The sequence below is a fragment of the Dendropsophus ebraccatus genome, unplaced genomic scaffold (genome assembly GCF_027789765.1).
Source record: "Dendropsophus ebraccatus isolate aDenEbr1 unplaced genomic scaffold, aDenEbr1.pat pat_scaffold_526_ctg1, whole genome shotgun sequence".
NCBI classification, from domain to species: Eukaryota; Metazoa; Chordata; class Amphibia; order Anura; family Hylidae; genus Dendropsophus; species Dendropsophus ebraccatus.
In genome coordinates, this window is record NW_027210127.1 from 1,465 (window position 1) to 18,564 (window position 17,100).

The 17,100-nt window shown below is 43.6% G+C and overlaps 1 protein-coding gene across 2 annotated transcripts; it reads right to left on the minus strand.

The window, feature by feature from the left end:
* Positions 1-436: 436 nt before the first annotated feature.
* LOC138777150 (dynein axonemal light chain 1) lies at positions 437-15,659 on the minus strand. 2 transcript variants are annotated; one of them, XM_069956257.1, is made up of 9 exons: positions 15,596-15,659; positions 13,102-13,140; positions 11,616-11,725; positions 9,302-9,357; positions 4,513-4,568; positions 2,377-2,503; positions 1,286-1,426; positions 776-834; positions 437-663 (listed from the first exon to the last, which is right to left on the minus strand). In XM_069956257.1, the coding sequence occupies exons 1-8, from the start codon at positions 15,596-15,598 to the stop codon at positions 785-787; spliced, it is 582 nt and encodes a 193-aa protein (XP_069812358.1). In that variant the 5' UTR covers positions 15,599-15,659; the 3' UTR covers positions 437-663; positions 776-784. The 2 variants fall into 2 exon arrangements, with proteins under 2 accessions (XP_069812358.1, XP_069812357.1); XM_069956256.1 differs by lacking the exon at positions 437-663 and having other exon boundaries at positions 703-834.
* Positions 15,660-17,100: the final 1,441 nt, after the last annotated feature.

The following is a 17,100-nucleotide window of genomic DNA, read 5'->3' on the forward strand; positions in this document are numbered from 1 at the left end:
GCACAGAGCCAATCAGAGAGGCTTGTGGGTGTTACTTTGTTCACACAATTTAGCCTTAGGCTATGATCGCACAACCTGCAAACAACGGCCATTGTTTGCAGTGAAAATTGCATTGAAATAAATGCACAACGGACGGAAATAATTGACGTTCATTATTTCGATGGCCGTATCAAACAACGGATGTTGTTTGCATTGACTTCAATGCAACCCATTTTACTATGAAAAAGACAGCCGTTGTTTTAAAAACAAAAACATGGCCAATTTCCCCCCTTTCTTGTCTCCAGATTGGTGAGGTGTCAAACTCAGTTCCATTGAAGTAAATGGAGCTTTATTGCAAACCTCACCTGAACTGGAGACAAGAGTGGGGGGAAAAGTGGCCATGTTTTTGTAGCGCTGAATAACCCCTTTAATTAAAAACAGCAGTTTTTGTCATAATAAAGTATGTTGTGTGAACATAGCCTTATAGTGTATTAGTGTACAGTTGTGTCTACATGTATAACAGGAATGGAGTTCTTAGCTTTAAAAAGAAAAAAAAAAGAATTGTGCTTCAGTTCAGAGGGGATTTCATTCTCTCTTTTTTTTTGTGCAAATAAAATAGATGAAAATATTTGGAGAGTGTTCTTCCCCCCCGATACTGCGGATGGTTCAGATAATGCTTTTGGACTTGATATAAAAAAAAAAGAAAGAAAGACATGTCATATATATATATACACAAATAACATTTATAAAAAAAAAATATTTTTTTTCTAGATATTCAAATAATTTAACAAGATACTTAAAAAGATTAAGAGGCTTCGTCCCCCTCTTCGTCTTCCTGCTTTATGACTGGATTTCCTAAAAAGCAAGCACACAGGTATGGAGTTAGATTGCTGGGAATAGGCTCGTGCTGCCACCTAGTGGTAATGTAAAGACTCCACAGACATGTAGTTAGACAGCCAGCATTAGGATATGTGCACACTGCTTAATAGCGACGGATAACCCGTCATGCATTCCGCAGCTGGCACCCGCCGACAGACTGATGCGGGGGCGCGTCTCCGCCTGTGTCATAGACTCAATTGTATGCACAGGCGAACTCAGCTCCGCCAGCTGCGGAATGCATGACGGAATATCCGTCGGCATTCCACAGTGTGCACGTACCCTTATACTGAACTGCAAGGGCTCTGTATACATAGATAGGCTACATGCATACAACAGAGGCTACACAATTCTTTATTACCTTCTCAACTAAGAGACACAGTTACCTTTCTTCTAGTAGTGGGAAAAAATAGTTTCAGGTTATACTCACCGTCCAGTTTCTTCAGCTTAGGAAGACGCTTTGTTGCTTCTTCTACCCAGTTACCCTCCAGTGTGTGCTTTTCCTCCAGGGGATTCCCAACAAACACCAGATCCTCCAAACAAGGCAGATCAGCCAGCTTCCCAAACTCAGCTACAAGGAATAATGTCAGACAATATATGTGAGTGGATGACAGCATCCCATGTAGTATACAAATCTTCAATAGTTTATTCAGCTATCCAAGATACAAAAGCTACACTCACAAAAACCTTCAATAAGTGAATCATACTAAAAAAACGTTCTAGTAGGTGGAATGAAGGGGCACGAGCCAACAAGGTCCATCCGCCCCCCACAGGGGAAAGTAACAAATACACATATATAGAGATGAGCATGATGGAGTCAGCAGCATTGCGGCGACTGAAGAAGTTGGATGCAGCCCTAGGGAGTCCAGGAAAACATGGATACAGCCAGAGGGTACTATTACATAAAGCAATTATAAGCCATACTCGTAATCTTTATGTGTGATAGGTTGTGTTTTAAATCACTGATCAGCCAATATCGTGCATGTCGGCTGATTGTTGATTTAAAGCATGACCTAAAACTCTGAAAACGGTAGCGACGGTCTGCTGGCTGCAGCACTGTGTAATAGGACCGGCGGCAGCAGACCATTACCATCTCCTGTATGTTTCCCAGACTATGTAAAGATCTACGGGCAGTCCCTCCCGCTGCTCCCCTGCTTGATGGTGGTGTGTGTACTAGTGCCGGCAGCGAGCAGGGAACAAGGAGCCAGTGAGCGCTGACCAGACAGTTTGGATCTCGCTTGCAATGAACTATCAGGCCGTCTAATACTGTAGGCTGTATCCAAGTTATCCTGGACCCCCTAGGGCTGCATCCAACTTCTTCAGTCACTGGCAATCAAATGCCGAAGGATCGGACTCTAGCATGCTTGAGTTACGTTCATCTCTCCCAACTGGATCTCCACCCTGGACACCATAGCTGGACTTGCATCATAAGGTTTAACTATAATATTGTGGGCTGTTGGAGTCTGTATTCTTGAGAACATATGTGCTGGATGCCACACACTGTACTAGAAGGATGCGTACCCCAGTCTTTCACAGCATTGTTGGAAATGTAGAGAACTTTCAGCTTCTTCATTACGTGAATCCCTTTCAACTTCTCGATTAAATTGTACGAGATCCACAGCTCCTCTAGGGTTTCTCCGACGGCCTCCTAAAATAAAGAAATATGTTAATATGTAAAGGGAGGTCATGTAACCACATAATACCCTGACATGGTATAAACTTAATACATCCAGATGTTTCTTAGGTGACAAGCCCCATGGGAGCCGTAAGGCTATACTGTAGAAATTTCTGGAAAAATCATTTCCAAATCTAATGGTGGATGGTGAAAGGGGCAGTATGTATGTATGGATGGATGTATGTATGTGACTATACCACAGCACAGGGGAGACTCTCGGAGGATTGACAACTGATACACTGCTATTCTACCATATGCACATAAGACTCTGAGACATAAGGCTGGAGTTTCTATATTTAAATTGAGACCTGGGAAGACTCACAACAGATTCTTAGTGATTAAGAGGTCAGCAGCTAAGACTGGGAGGATTGTAGGCAGTAGCAGTATAAAGCTGCACTCACTTAAAGGGGTATTCCGAAAAGCAGTAACTATCTACAGCAGGGATGGGGAACCTTTGGCCCTCCAGCTGTTACAAACTACAATTCCCATCATGCCTGGACAGCTTAAGTCCAGGCATGATGGGAATTGTAGTTTTGCAACAGCTGTACGGCCGAAGGTACTCAATTTCTGATCTACAGGATAGGGCCTTGGTATTCCAAGTTGCTTAGTTAAATTTTATCTTTGCCATAGACTTTCAATAAAGTGGCTGGCATGTACTCGACCACTACTTCAAAGACTGCAGCTTGGCGTCTGGGGTTTACCATTCTGGTGGCCCAGCAGTCCCTCACATATATCACCTAATAGGTAAGAATTATTTCTAACTATGGCACACTGGCATAAAACACACTGATTTCTGTGTCCAAAACAACACCCAAAAAACTACTCCCACAGACTTCAATGGGAATGGAGGAAACGAGCTGAAAAGTAGTGACACAGCACTTCTTTTTAGCATGGTTTAGCACCAAAGCTGCCACTGAAGGCAATAGGAGCTTCAGGACCACCCCTCCCGTGTTCAGTGAGAGCCATCCAGACATGCTTCCCCCCACACCAGCTCGACCCCGCTCTGAACTGCTGCGATCCCGACTGCTATCTGCAGCACGGGACCTGCAGCTATTAGCGGTAGCGGACGATCAAACATGACTGCTGCATCTAACTGTCTTCTCTGCAGCCCATGTCTAGTGACGGGATCCCCCCCGCGATGCGATACCTTCATCTTACCGCGCTAGGCCTCAGCGTTGGAATGACGCTGATCCCGGCTCGGTACTCTATTGCAATGGTCTGCAGCAGGCCGAAGCAATAGAGCACCAATCTCATGGATCGGTGCTGTGTTATAAAGCTACACTGATCTCTATGAGAGATCAGTGTAGTTGTATTAGAAGTCCCCCTGGGGGGCTTCTAATTACTGTGTAAATGTAAAAAAAAAAGTGTTTCTATAAATACAAAACCCCCCTCCCCTAATAAAAGTCTGAATCACCCCCCTTTCCCCATTTTATAAATAAAAATAAATAAATAAACATGTGTATCGCTGCGTGTGTAATCGAGTGAACTATTAATGTATCACACTCCTTCACGTCAATAGAACTAAGCTGTAATATCACTAAGGAGGACAAGATTGATGCTGATTCTGAAAGAAAGCAGAATTCCGGAATACCCTTTTAATTCGGCAGACTATGACATGACCTCACATGACATAAGTCCAATAGAAGCAAATTAAAATGCTGCTATGTAACATGTAACATTCCTCTTATCTACTAGTGGATCCCCAATCCCAGTGGTCAGAATTGCACCAACCAGAATTACCCACAGTAATATTATACCAGGATGAAGTCTGAGGAAGCTGCATTATTATCTAGGGGAGGGGTAGGGGACCTTGGCTCTCCAGCTGTTCCAAAACTACAACTCCCATCATGCCTGGACAGCCAAAGCTAAAGCTTCGGCTGTCCTGGCATGATGGGAGTTGTAGTTTTGCAACTGCTGGAAAGCCAAGGTTCCCTACCCCTGGTCTAGTACTCTAGGCTCTAGGAATAATTGTGAGGACTTACCAATCCATTCAAATTCTTTATGTTGTTTCTTCCTAAAGACAATATTCTGAGGTTTTCTGAAAGACATTGCATAACATAGACATGACACCTGTGCTCGTAGTTACGGTAGCTTTCTCAGACGTTTATCAGCCTTTACTTTTCAAAAGTCTCCATTATGTGTGTAAATTTTGCCCAGAGACCCCCCTTTAAAGGGGTATTCCACTTAAACATAACTTCTCAATGTTATTGCCCATGGGGAGACTAACAATTCCTTCCATACTTATTATCTATTCAGTCTCCTTTCCCCAGTTCTGAGCTGCTGCTAACGAAAAAATCTGTGTGTGAGCTTTTATCTATGTCTCCCCCTCCCTTCTGAGACAGATGATGTAAACAAGTCCCTAGCAGGCTGTATCTGCAACTTTGTAGCTTCTCTGCTAGGAGGGTTATTCTGAGGTCAAGTTGCTGATAAACTCACTGTGATTAAGGGTGTCTTCAAACCTACCGGATCCGCAGCGGATTTGACTAAATGAATGAACACAGCATTAAATCCGCACTGTAAAATCCGCTGCGGATATGGTGTGTGTGAAAGCACCCTAAGGGTCCTGTTACACAGAGCGATTTTTAACGACTAACGATAAACGATCGCAAACGAGATTGTTTATCGTTAAGCTGAAATCGTTCACCATATTACACAGAACAATAGTCGTTATTTACAATCGTTACTATGATCGTTTATCCCTTCTGATCCCAGGAGAACAATGGACAATGTGCAATTACACTGAACGAGTAGTGAAAAAATGCAGAACTTTAGCGAACGAATGTGGAATTACGGCGAACGATTAGCGATAATTTTAGGCTCAGATCTAAATCAACTATCGACGACATATGAACAATTTTTCGATCGTTGCCTGCAATTACACAGAACGATTATCGTTTAAATTAGAACGCTATGACGATTTTTTGCACGATAATCGTCCCGTGTAATAGGGCCCTAAGCCTCCTAGCATTACAAAGACGCTACAATGTTGCAGATTAAGTCAGCCAAGGACTTTACATTATTTGTCTAAAAAAGGGGGGAGGGCAGAGAGAAAAGCTCACAAACATATTTTTGTGTCTTCAGCAGAAAGCAGCAGCTGAGAACTGGGAAAAGGAGACTGAATAGATAATAACAAGTATGGAAGGAACTGTTAGTCTCACCGTGGGCAGCAACATATCAAAAGTTATGTTTGAGTGGGATTCCCCTTTAAGTAAAACAACAGCAATGATCCTGATAAAGTCAATTACGATTTTAAGTTCTGTGCGAGTTGCACACAGCATTTTAGTGCAAGTTCTTGGATGAGACATACTTACCTATACCCAGGGAGAGATTATTATTACAGCATATGGTGGTACAGTAGTGGATAAGTCTTGGGGTGACTCCAAAGTCTTCATGTACAGACAAAATGGTAATTTTTAATAAAACGCTGGCTACCATTCCTTTGAATTACAGATGGATTTTATTTGATCCCATCTGGAGTTGTGTGTAACTGTACTTTTGGAATGTGTTCCTTTAAGCCAATGAAAACCATGACCCGTAGCTGGATCTGTTGCATAACGGACCCCACTGGCTTCTAATGTTGCCTATTAGTCATCGTTGTGCAGCGCCATATTTCCTGTCATATTTGACCTAAATACAAAGCAGATGTAGACGCAGCCGTAATCCAACCATTCCCTACGTGCGAACATTTTTATATTAGTTTCTACAGAACTCCTTTAAATAACAGATCAGTAAATGTAGTTAAATATAGGATGTCTGAAGGGCATTACAGCTAAGGCTCCTGCCAATATTCCTCTAAGAAGGAGCGGAGTATGAATAGAAGCCATTATCTACAGAGTAAGGATGGGATCAATAATAGTGGGAGACATTTCTGCCTTTATTGCTTTGTACTGGCTATAATTTTACATTAACCCCCTTATGGCACTATAGTAGGTTAGTATTGTATTGATGTGTTTATTCAGTGATGGGCTAGTACTGGGTTATTGTGCCTGAGATGGTGCATTACACTGGTAGGACTATCCTGGCCTACATAGACTACTGGGGATTTATGCTCTGTATTTTCCTCATCTTAGGGAAAATATATTCTGTTTGGGGTTTATATGATCCAAGATATCTAGACTTAAAGGAGAAGTCCGGCCATTTTTAAAATCCAGCAGCCGGCAGGGAGGAATTTGATAACAAGTACGAGTTACCCCTCCCCATGCCTGCGGTGAGTGGCGGGACCGGCCTCGGGACCCCTGCCAGTCTCTGGGATCTCCAGCACTGACACGTCAAAATCTGGCTAAAGGACTGGCCTCTCCAGTCACTGATTGGCTGAGAGGCCAGTCCATCAGCCGGTACAGGCATTTTCTCCAAAGTTGTGACATCATCACAACTTGGAGGGAGATACCTTCTGGCGGGGGTCCTGCGGCCGGTCCTATCGCTCACCACGGGCACGGGGAGAGGGAAGTGCCTACTCCTGATCAAATTCCCCCCCTGACCCCTGTCGGCAGCCAGATTTTAAAAATGGCCGGACTTCTCCTTTAACATCTCTTCTATTAAAAGGGGTTATCCAGGCTTGGCAAAACATGGCTGCTTTTCTCCAGAATGAGCACCTCTCTTGTCCTCAGTTTGGCTAACCCCGAATAACCCCCTTTAAAGAGCAACTATGGCGAAAACCTTTTACTTTCAAATCAACTGGTGTCAGAAAATTAAATAGACTTCTCCAGTCTTCTAATACTTATCAGCTGCTGTTTGTCCTACAGAAAGTGGTGATACAGTGCTCTCTGCTGCCACCTATGTCCATGTCAGAAACTGTTCAAAGCAGAAAATGTTTTCTAAGGGGATTTGCTCCTTCTCTGGACAGTTCCTGTTATGGACAGAGGTGGCAGCAGAGAACACTGTATCAGACTGGATAAAATACACCACTTCCTGCAGGACATATAGCAGCTGATAAGTATTGGAAGACTTGAGATTTTTAAATAGAGGTAAATTACGAATCTATATAACTTTCTGAAAACAGTAAATTTTTCGTTGGAGTTCCCCTTTAGGGACATGGATTGCAAAGTCTCCCTCCACCATGCTGCACAGCTGGGATAAGGTTTTGCTACTGATGTGCAATAGTCTTTTTCCTCCAAACATAACATTGTGCATTTGTGCTAAAAAAAAAAAAAAAGGTCCATAAAACATTTTTCTCCAAGCATTAAGAAACATCCAGGTGGTCTCAGGAAAACTTGAGACAAGCAATAATGTTATCTTTGGACGGCAGCAGCTTCCTTTGTGGTGTCCTTCTATGAATACCATTCTTGTTCAATGTTTTTTCTAATACTGGAGACATGAACAGAGGATTTAGCAGTGTGCACAGTATTTCTGTAGTGAACAGGATGCTCGCTCATAGGGAGGGCATCTGCACTCCAGGATTTGTACACAATCTGTGTAACCATGGATTACCGGACACTCGGGTCTTTGGAAATGCTTCTGTAGCTTTTCCAGTTTTATGAATCTCTAAAACACTGAGGACTTGTAAAAGTTGTTTGCTTCTCGACATGGTTCACAATCACTAGCCTTTTTTGACAAGGACAGATTTGCCAGTAACCAGCCTGTGTGCGCCTTTATTTACCAGGCAATAACCTCTTAAGGGTGGGTTCACACATAGCCAAATCGCAGTAGATTTCACGCTGCGATTCCCGTACTGTCAGTTTCAATAGGTTTACATACAGCAGAATTTTTATCCCGCTATGAGTGTGTAAACGCCATCCCCACTGCTGCGGTCAGGCGAATAATTTACCGGTCCGCGCTCCGGCCTGCTTCTGGGACTCCCGGCTCCCTGACGTTCCGCTCACCCAATCACTGAGCTGGACGTCAGGGAACCAGGAGCCAGAGAAGCAAGCCGGATTCCAGGATGTGTGAACCCGCCCTAAAGGGGTTTTCTAGGCAGGGAGGATTTTTTGATGCGTGCCCATTACTCGGCCCATTCTCCCACCACATTCCCAAGAGTCTGGTCCCTGCTATGGCCCTCTTCTTCCTGGTTCCTGTGATGTTTTTTTCTGGAAGGAACTGGTTGCTCAGGTATTCACTGTGCTGAGTAGGCAGTTTCTGCCAGAAAGAAACATCACAGGAACGTAGATGAGAACTGTAGCAGGGACCAGACACTCAGGAAAAAGGCAGCGGCAGGGAAGAGGACCAGGTAAGTATGATTTTTTTGGTATTTTCCTTCCAGCTCAATGCATATATGAAAAATCTTCCCTGTCTAGAAAACGGGAAAATAATAAAGTATTCTTACCCGCCCCTGTGCCCAGTAGTGTCGCTCCCGGGTGCTGTTGACGGCCGCCAGTCACCAGAAGCTCCTCCAGTTGCAATGTCACGTAGCCAAGCAGTGACTGGGGTGGGACAATGACCAAGTCGCTGACTAGCTGAGTAGCCAATCACTCAGCTGATCTGTAACGTTGCAGCTGTAAGAACCTGGTACCTGAATTCCAGCCAAAAAAGACATCCAGCGGCTGTAGGGGGGCGCAGGAATGGTGCTACAGAGGCACAAGGACTGGTAAGTTTACTTTGGTAGAACATCTGCACCTTTCTCTTTTGGCCAGGACTACTCTCTAAATTTTTCTTTTTATGAGCCTCCAAAATCCTGTCCCTCTTCCTAAATCATTAGAAGCCTATATACATTCCTGATGTAGCTTATGGATATGTATTGGGTAGATTAGATTTTTTTATGAATTCTATCCATTTTTTACCCCGATACATCCTATACATAGTTATCAGGCAGAGAAAGAGAAAAAAATCTGGACTTACTCAGGCCGTTCAGATTGGCTATTTTCTCAATGCAATTGGTGGAAAGTGATAATTTCCTGAGGAAAGAAGCAGTAATTAGCTGATAGACAAGAAGTGTGTGGGCTGCACATCAGGACCAATGCTAGGAGATATAGCTGGTTCTCCCACAATAGGGAAGTGATGGTATATAGGCAGGGTATGTCATTACTCCCTCATGACTTAAGGTGTGAACGCCAAGTCCATCCAACCTTCAGACTGAAGAGAAGGTAGTGCTTAGTTAAAGGGGTATTCATATCTCATGAAGTGAAGGCATATTGCTAACATATGCAATCACCTTATAATCAGTAAGGGCCTGACCTTTCTGGAAAAGAAGGGACCACCATGCTAATTCAGCACTACAGCGCCTTGTCACTATTTTTGCTGCACAGTGGTGCTCACAACCATATGACTAGGGGAGTTGTGCTGCAGTTCTTCTGCACAGTGGGCGCCTCTATAAAGGAAAAGACTATAGAAGGGCCACAGCTTTGAATTCTTCTTTTCTGGGTGGGTAAAAGGTCTCAGACAAGTGCTATCATTGTGTAGATCTTTAGATGTAAAAACAGTGTTACCCCATGTCTTCAGGTTGTGTGTGTGTAGCAATTTAGCTCCATTGACTTCAACAGAGCTCAGCTGCAAAACCAAACTCAGACTGAGGACAAGAGCGACGCTGTTGCTGGAATAAAGCCACTACTATATATATTTTTTTTCTATTCTTGGATAACCCCTTTAATTAAATTTGAGATGAGCGAATCAGATTTGTTTTTTGCTTTGTTTGTGCAGAGGGAGAATCCAGCCTTGGGGTCAGCTGGAAAACATGGATACAACCATAGCTGTATCCATGTTTTCCAGGTGGTCCCTGGGCAGTATCCTCCCTTTGCAGCCTGAGGGAGATGAGCGCAGATCACTTTTGCTTCGTACGAAGCAAAACAAATCTGATTCACTAATCTCTAATCAAAACATATGGGGTCTGTTGAGCTCTATTGGTGTTTGTCATGTCATGAATGGAATCAGCAGAGGTCCCATATAGAGTCCGCTATGCTGATGTAAACCTAGACTTAGTCACACTGTGACACGGGCCATTAAAAGGGTATTCCAAGCAAAATTTACTGATGAGCTATCCAGAGCTGCACTACAGTTCATTGTGTAGCGGTGGTGATGTGTAAATGTGTAACTTCACCTCAGCTCCTATTCACTTTAATGGGAGCTGAGCTGCAGGCACACATGCCCACCTCTACACAATAACTGTATAGTGTAGTGCCACAAAGATGATCTGCGCGGGTACCAGCACCCCACTGATCAATTGCTGATAGCCCTGGAAATCTTGTCAGTAAATTTTGTCTGGAAAACCCCCTTAAAAGGGTTATCCAGGATTAGAAAAAAAAAAAGCATGGCTGCTTTCTTCCAAAAAAAAAAAAAAAAAAAAACCCTACTCTTGTCCTCAGTTAGGCTGGGTTCACACTACGTATATTTCAGTCAGTATTGTGGTCCTCATATTGCAACCAAAACCAGGAGTGGATTAAAAACACAGAAAGGCTCTGTCCACACTATGGTGAAATTGAGTGGATGGCTGTCATTTAATGGCAAATATTTGCTGTTATTTTAAAACAACGGCTGTTATATTGAAATAATGGCCGTTATTTACTGTTATTTGGCTGCCATCCACTCAATTTCAACATTATGTGAACAGATCCTTTCTGTGTTTTTAATCCACTCCTGGTTTTGGTTGCAATACTGACTGAAATATACTGACTGAAATATACGTAGTGTGAACGCAGCCTCAGGCTGCGTTCACACTACGAATATTTCAGTCAGTATTGCAACCAAAACCAGGAGTGGATTAAAAACACAGAAAGGATCTGTTCACATAATGTTGAAATTGAGTGGATGGCAGCCAAATAACAGTAAATAACGGCCATTATTTCAATATAACAGCCGTTGTTCTAAAATAACAGCAAATATTTGCCATTAAATGGCGGCCATCCACTCAATTTCAACATTGTGTGAACAGATCCTTTCTGTGTTTTTAATCCACTCCTGGTTTTGGTTGCAATACTGACTGAAATATACATATACTGACTGAAATATACGTAGTGTGAACGCAGCCTTAGAGTGCGAGTTGTGCAGTTCAATTCCACTGAAGTTAATAGAGCTGAGTTGCAATACCGCACACTGTTTTTTAAAGAAACACTGTGTTTATAATCCTAGATAACCACCAGCAAGATGAATAAATCTAATAGAATATTACCCACACAATAGACAACTGTCTGGACAATCACTTTAAAACAATAATTCTTACTCGCAATTGACTAGAGTGGAAAGGGACGCATCCATCTTCTCGATAGGTGGGATCTGGGCGTACAGCTTCACTTCTTTGGCTTCTGCCGCTTTCTGTCCCGTCTTTTCTTCCTAAATACAGAACAGAGAACAGTATACTAATGATAATGGCCTTAGAAATATGAAATATGTTGTACTCCACCAAAAGCAGAGACCCTTTTTGAAGCCAAAGCCAGGAATGGACTATAAACAGAGAACAGGTCATAAAGGAAAGACTGTGATTTCTCCTCTTTTCACATCCATCCCTGGCTTTGGCTTCAAAAATCTATCAGATAAATCTGTGTAAACTCACCAGAAGGTCAGGAATTTAGGATATCCCATACAAAGACAATACATACTAAGGGAATCCTCACAACATGACCTGTTGATGGACCTCGAGGACTCGAGCTGGGGGAGCAGTGACCTAAAGGACCACTAGTTAGAGATGAGTGAATTTACATTATAAATGAAGTGAAGCACTTCGTTTGCTCGGCCGTCGGCATATACGCCAGCTGCCTTTGATCTCCTTGCCACTCCACCCCGGGTGCCTGGAAAAGCTGGATCCAGTCCAGAGCAACTGGGAGCAATTTCCCAGGACTGAATCCAGCTTTTCCAGGCACTCAGGGTCAGTTCAATTTACACAAGGGACAAAGGACCCTTGCCCTTGTGTTCAATGGGGGTCCCTACAGTCAGATATTCACTAGTTATATCCTATCGTTTAGATAACGATAATCTTGGGATAACGCCTTGAACCATTGTGTACCTAATACACCAGAAGTCACAGAAATGTACACTTTGGCCAAGGTTTGTCAATCTGGTGTAAGGTGTCCACAGTAACCAATCACAGCTCAGCTTTCGTATATTTACAAATTCTATTAAAATGAAAACTCAGCTGTGATTGGCTGCTCTGGATATATTACACCAGACTGATAAACCTGGGGCTGTGTCTTTAAATCTAAGTAAACCAATTATATCTCTGGCACAAAGACACCTACATAATTCCGCACGCCATCTGTCAGAGCTGAATATTCTCCTTCGTGTCCAGTGCATAAAATCTCCTTATTTAGATCCTCTTCATTGCAATGACTATCTGATTTTTATATGAATAAAGCACCGAAAATATAATGCAGAATGAGCGTGCACCCCGACTATGTGCCAGGTTTTCATGACAAGCTTCTTAATTCTGCCCCCACTCAGTGGATTTAATTTCTTAAAGGGGTTATGCTGGATTAGAAAAACATAGCTTCTTTCAAAAACAGCACCACCCCTGGTTATGGCCTGAACTGCAGCTCAACTCGACTGAAGGGGATTGGGTTAAGATGCAATACCATCTGTGGACAGATGTGGAGTATTAGCATCTTCCTAATCTTGCATAACCCCTTTAACTTCTCAACTTGTACCCTTTATGATGAGAATTACCTGTACTTTTTATTACATATCAAAGCTGACACAAAGGAGAAGACACTTACCCATTTGGATAGCGCATCCTTAATAGTTGTTGCTTTAGCCTAAGACAAAAGACAAGAACAATTAAAAAACATGCACATGTTAAGCACCAGGGGGCAGTAGCGGGGCCCACACAACTTGCAATGTTTGTATTAGACGCCTTTTTTTTTTTTTACTTCAGTGCTGTCTCCTCTACTGTATTTGTATTAAAAGGGCTATCCGGGATTAGCACAGCAACGTTGATGCAAAAAAAGCCTCACCTTTTTGCGTGGTTGTGTGTAGTATTACAATTTAGCTCCAATCACTTCAATGGAACTGAGCTGCAGTACCACATCCAACCTGAGGACAAGAGTGGTGCTGTTTCTGGAAGAAAGTGGCCATGTTTTTCTGGAGAACCCCTTTGAGTTCGGACATAGACGTTCAGTCTGGTGAGGCGTGCACTCATACGGAGTACAGATGTCCCTTCCATGGGGGGGGGGGGGGTATATTAGCAAGGGTATACTTCCAACAACTGGATATTGACGGCCTGTCCTTGAAGGGGTATTTTGAGTTGTTAAACCATCTGCTCCACCTGCTTAAACATAATAACCCACCTTCTTACCCTCCTCTATCCTGCTGCTGCCGTTCTACCTGAGCCAATCCTGTTGCAGCTGAGACAGCACTGCCTGCTCAGCCAAACACCACAACCACATCGGTCATGCAACAGGACCGGCTCTGGAAGAACATTGGTGGCAGGAGAAGGGAAGGTAGATATATGAGATTTTTTTATTTTTTTATTTCAAGCAGCTAACAATTTGGACTCCCCTTTAAGCTTAGGTCATCTATAAAGTAATCCTGGTAAGTTGCTAAACCTGAGAGTTCATTTAAAAGTGACCTTAGGATGGGCCATCAATATCTGTGGAGGAGCCCAACACCCTCTGTCAGAAGCAGACAGCGCCGTATATTTTGGAGTGGTCATTCTGGGTTACTGCAGTTTTGATCCCATTCACTTCAAGGCTACCATAACCATGCAAGTCCACTACATTATCTAAAGCAGCGATGGGGAACCTTTGCCCCCCCCCAAGCTGTTGCAAAACTACATTTCCCATCATGCCTAGAGAGCCAAAGCTTTAGCTTTGGCTCTCTAGGCATGATGGGAATTGTAATTTTGCAACAGCTGAAGGGCTGAAGGTTCCCCATCCCTGATCTAAATAGCTGTCTGCACCCCAGATCACTGTGAATGAGGGCACCTGCACTATAGTTCTGGCAAAGAGCTTATCTGGGAGGGTGCCAGGAGTCTTACCACCACTCATCGGATACTGATGGGATGGGCCATTCATGACAAAAACTCCCAGGAACCTTTTTAGGCACGTGGTGCAACTAAAAGACTACAGAAGATAGATTGGGGCTTATCTGTCCCCTTGCTATGGATACAAAACCCTAGAGGTGGGTTAGCACAATTTTTGAGAAGCATTTACCTTGTTTATCTCTTATTCGACTACAGCAGGGGCAGGGAACCTTGGCTCTCCAGCTGTTGCGAAACTACAACTCCCATCATGGCAAATTTAATTAAGGCATGATGGGAGTTGTAGTTTCGCAACAGCTGGAGAGCCAAGGCTCCCTAACCCTGGGCTACAGAAACCAGACTGGCTTTTGGGTACTACTATCCTAATATATGGTTTATCCACCCGCCTATATACAACAATCAGCACAGGATGCATATCTAGTGCATAGCCTTGTTCTTTAGCCCTACCAATGATTAATATATTTATATATACACAGTGTATGTATGTATATATATATATATAATATATATATATATATATACACACACATACAGTAAATATATATATATATATATATACACTGTATGTGTGTATATATATATATATATATATATATATATATATATATATATAGTGTATATATATATATATATATATATATATATATATATATATATAATATATATATATACACTATATATATATATATTTACTGTATGTGTGTGTATATATATATATATATATATATATATATATAGCAGTCCCTCCAGCTATGGTTGATCCTATTGCCAAGTACCTATGGAATCCAACCCCAGGCTCTTTCCCATAGGAGGTGTCCATAATATATATACACACACAGCACTACACTAGTGATGGGAGATGTAGGAGAGCTAAGGATTCCCCTATGTTATATCAGGTGGGGGGCATGCTGGGAGTTGTAGTTATGCACAGGTTGGCATATACTGCATCACTACATTGTCAGTGTTCCCAAGGCTGCACAACGTACATGGGTATAAAACAAAGAGCTGCTGTAGAACTACAACTCCCAGCATTCCCCTGCATCCTCTCAGCCATCAGGAGCCCAGGCACCAGGCTTTATATGGTAAGATGCCGCTCTGTTTACAGCCATGTCGCCCACATCCCATCCCCGGCGACGCCCGAGTTAGTCAGCTATCACAGCGGCCGTCCGCTTCCACTATCCCGGTTATACACCGACAAGTTACCGGGAGAACAAAGCTCCGCCGGTACTTACCATGTTTCGGTTGCTACAGTCGCTCTGCTGGTTGCTAGGAGACGGCTGACCTGACCACGCATGCGCACTGCTCTGCCAGAACTCCACAGCGGAAGTGCCCGAGAGGGGAACAATGCGAACCGGAAAAAGTCAATTAAGAGCGGGGCACGAGCTTGTTGTTATGACAGTTACCGTGGTGACCCGGTACCGACCACAAGCCGCCTCATACACCTCTAAGTATAGTTATAGAGTGAAAGGAATATTATCCATTTAGGCTCAGTTCACACATGCATCTTTTTTGCGTTACCGCATCATTTATTTGCCGTCCAGCGTAAAGGAAAAGAAATTTCAGAGTGTGTCAACATACCCTAAGGGTGGGTTCACACTACGGAATTTTTGGCGGACAATGTCCGCGGAATTCCGTCCGCTGTTCGCCCGCACGGGCACGCGCTTTTCCGCCGGCTCTATAGACACCATTCTATGGGCCGGCGTATTCCGCGATCCGCTAAAAGAAGTGACATGACACTTCTTTCAGCGTATAGCGGAATACGCCGGCCCATAGAATGGTGTCTGTGGGGCCGGCGGAAAGGCGCCCAGATGTGCGGGCGGACAGCTGACGGAATTCCGCGGACATTGTCCGCGAGAATTCCGTAGTGTGAACCCGCCCTTAAAGAGAGAGTCAATTTTTTTTCCATCTAGACTTAAACCTTACTGTATAAATACCTCTTTAGGCCTCGTTCACACGTAGGGCATTCACATGGGATTTTACGCTGTGTTATTCGGTACAATGATGCCCTATGGCTCTGCGTTCTGCAGAATGTAGCCCCCTCCTACTTGACTAATCATCTGCTGGCCCTTTAAACAAGATAATACAATACCTGCCTTAGCTCCGGCTCCCTGGTGTCCTGCTCAGCCAATCAATGCGTTGCAGCAGGCCAGAGTGGGATGCCAGGGAGCATGGGCGGGTAAGATGAGTAGTTATAGGAGAAGTCCAGCGGGGGGCAGCAAAAAAAAATAATTTTGGTCTGGGGGTGGGGAGAACACAAAGAAGGTATACTCACCTGTCCAGATGCCCACACGTCTCCCTGGGATTCCCGCTCAGCAAGTCAATGACGGGGGTATGGAGCCAAACTGCTCCCGGCCTCATTAACTGTGTAGGGCAGACGCCAAACAGCTGGGTGGGGGGGGGGGGCACCCTACCGATTAGAGACCAATTCCCATACATGTGAACGTACCCTGAGTCACAATATCTACAGCATCAAATCTGCTGCGGATCCTGTACATGTGAACGCAGCCAAATGTAAACTGGAACCTGTGAGAAACTGGAGCGAGCCTGAAGCACAGCACTGTGGAGGCAAAGAATATACAGTAATACCTCGGTTTTCGAACGCTTTGGAACTCGAACTGCTTGGTATTCGAACGAAAATTTACCCAGAAGTAGTGTTTGGAATTCGAACGTTGCTCGGTTTTCAAACGTTTTTGCGAGCGTGGATGGTGGGTTGTACCTGGCGAGTTAAGCAGTGGTG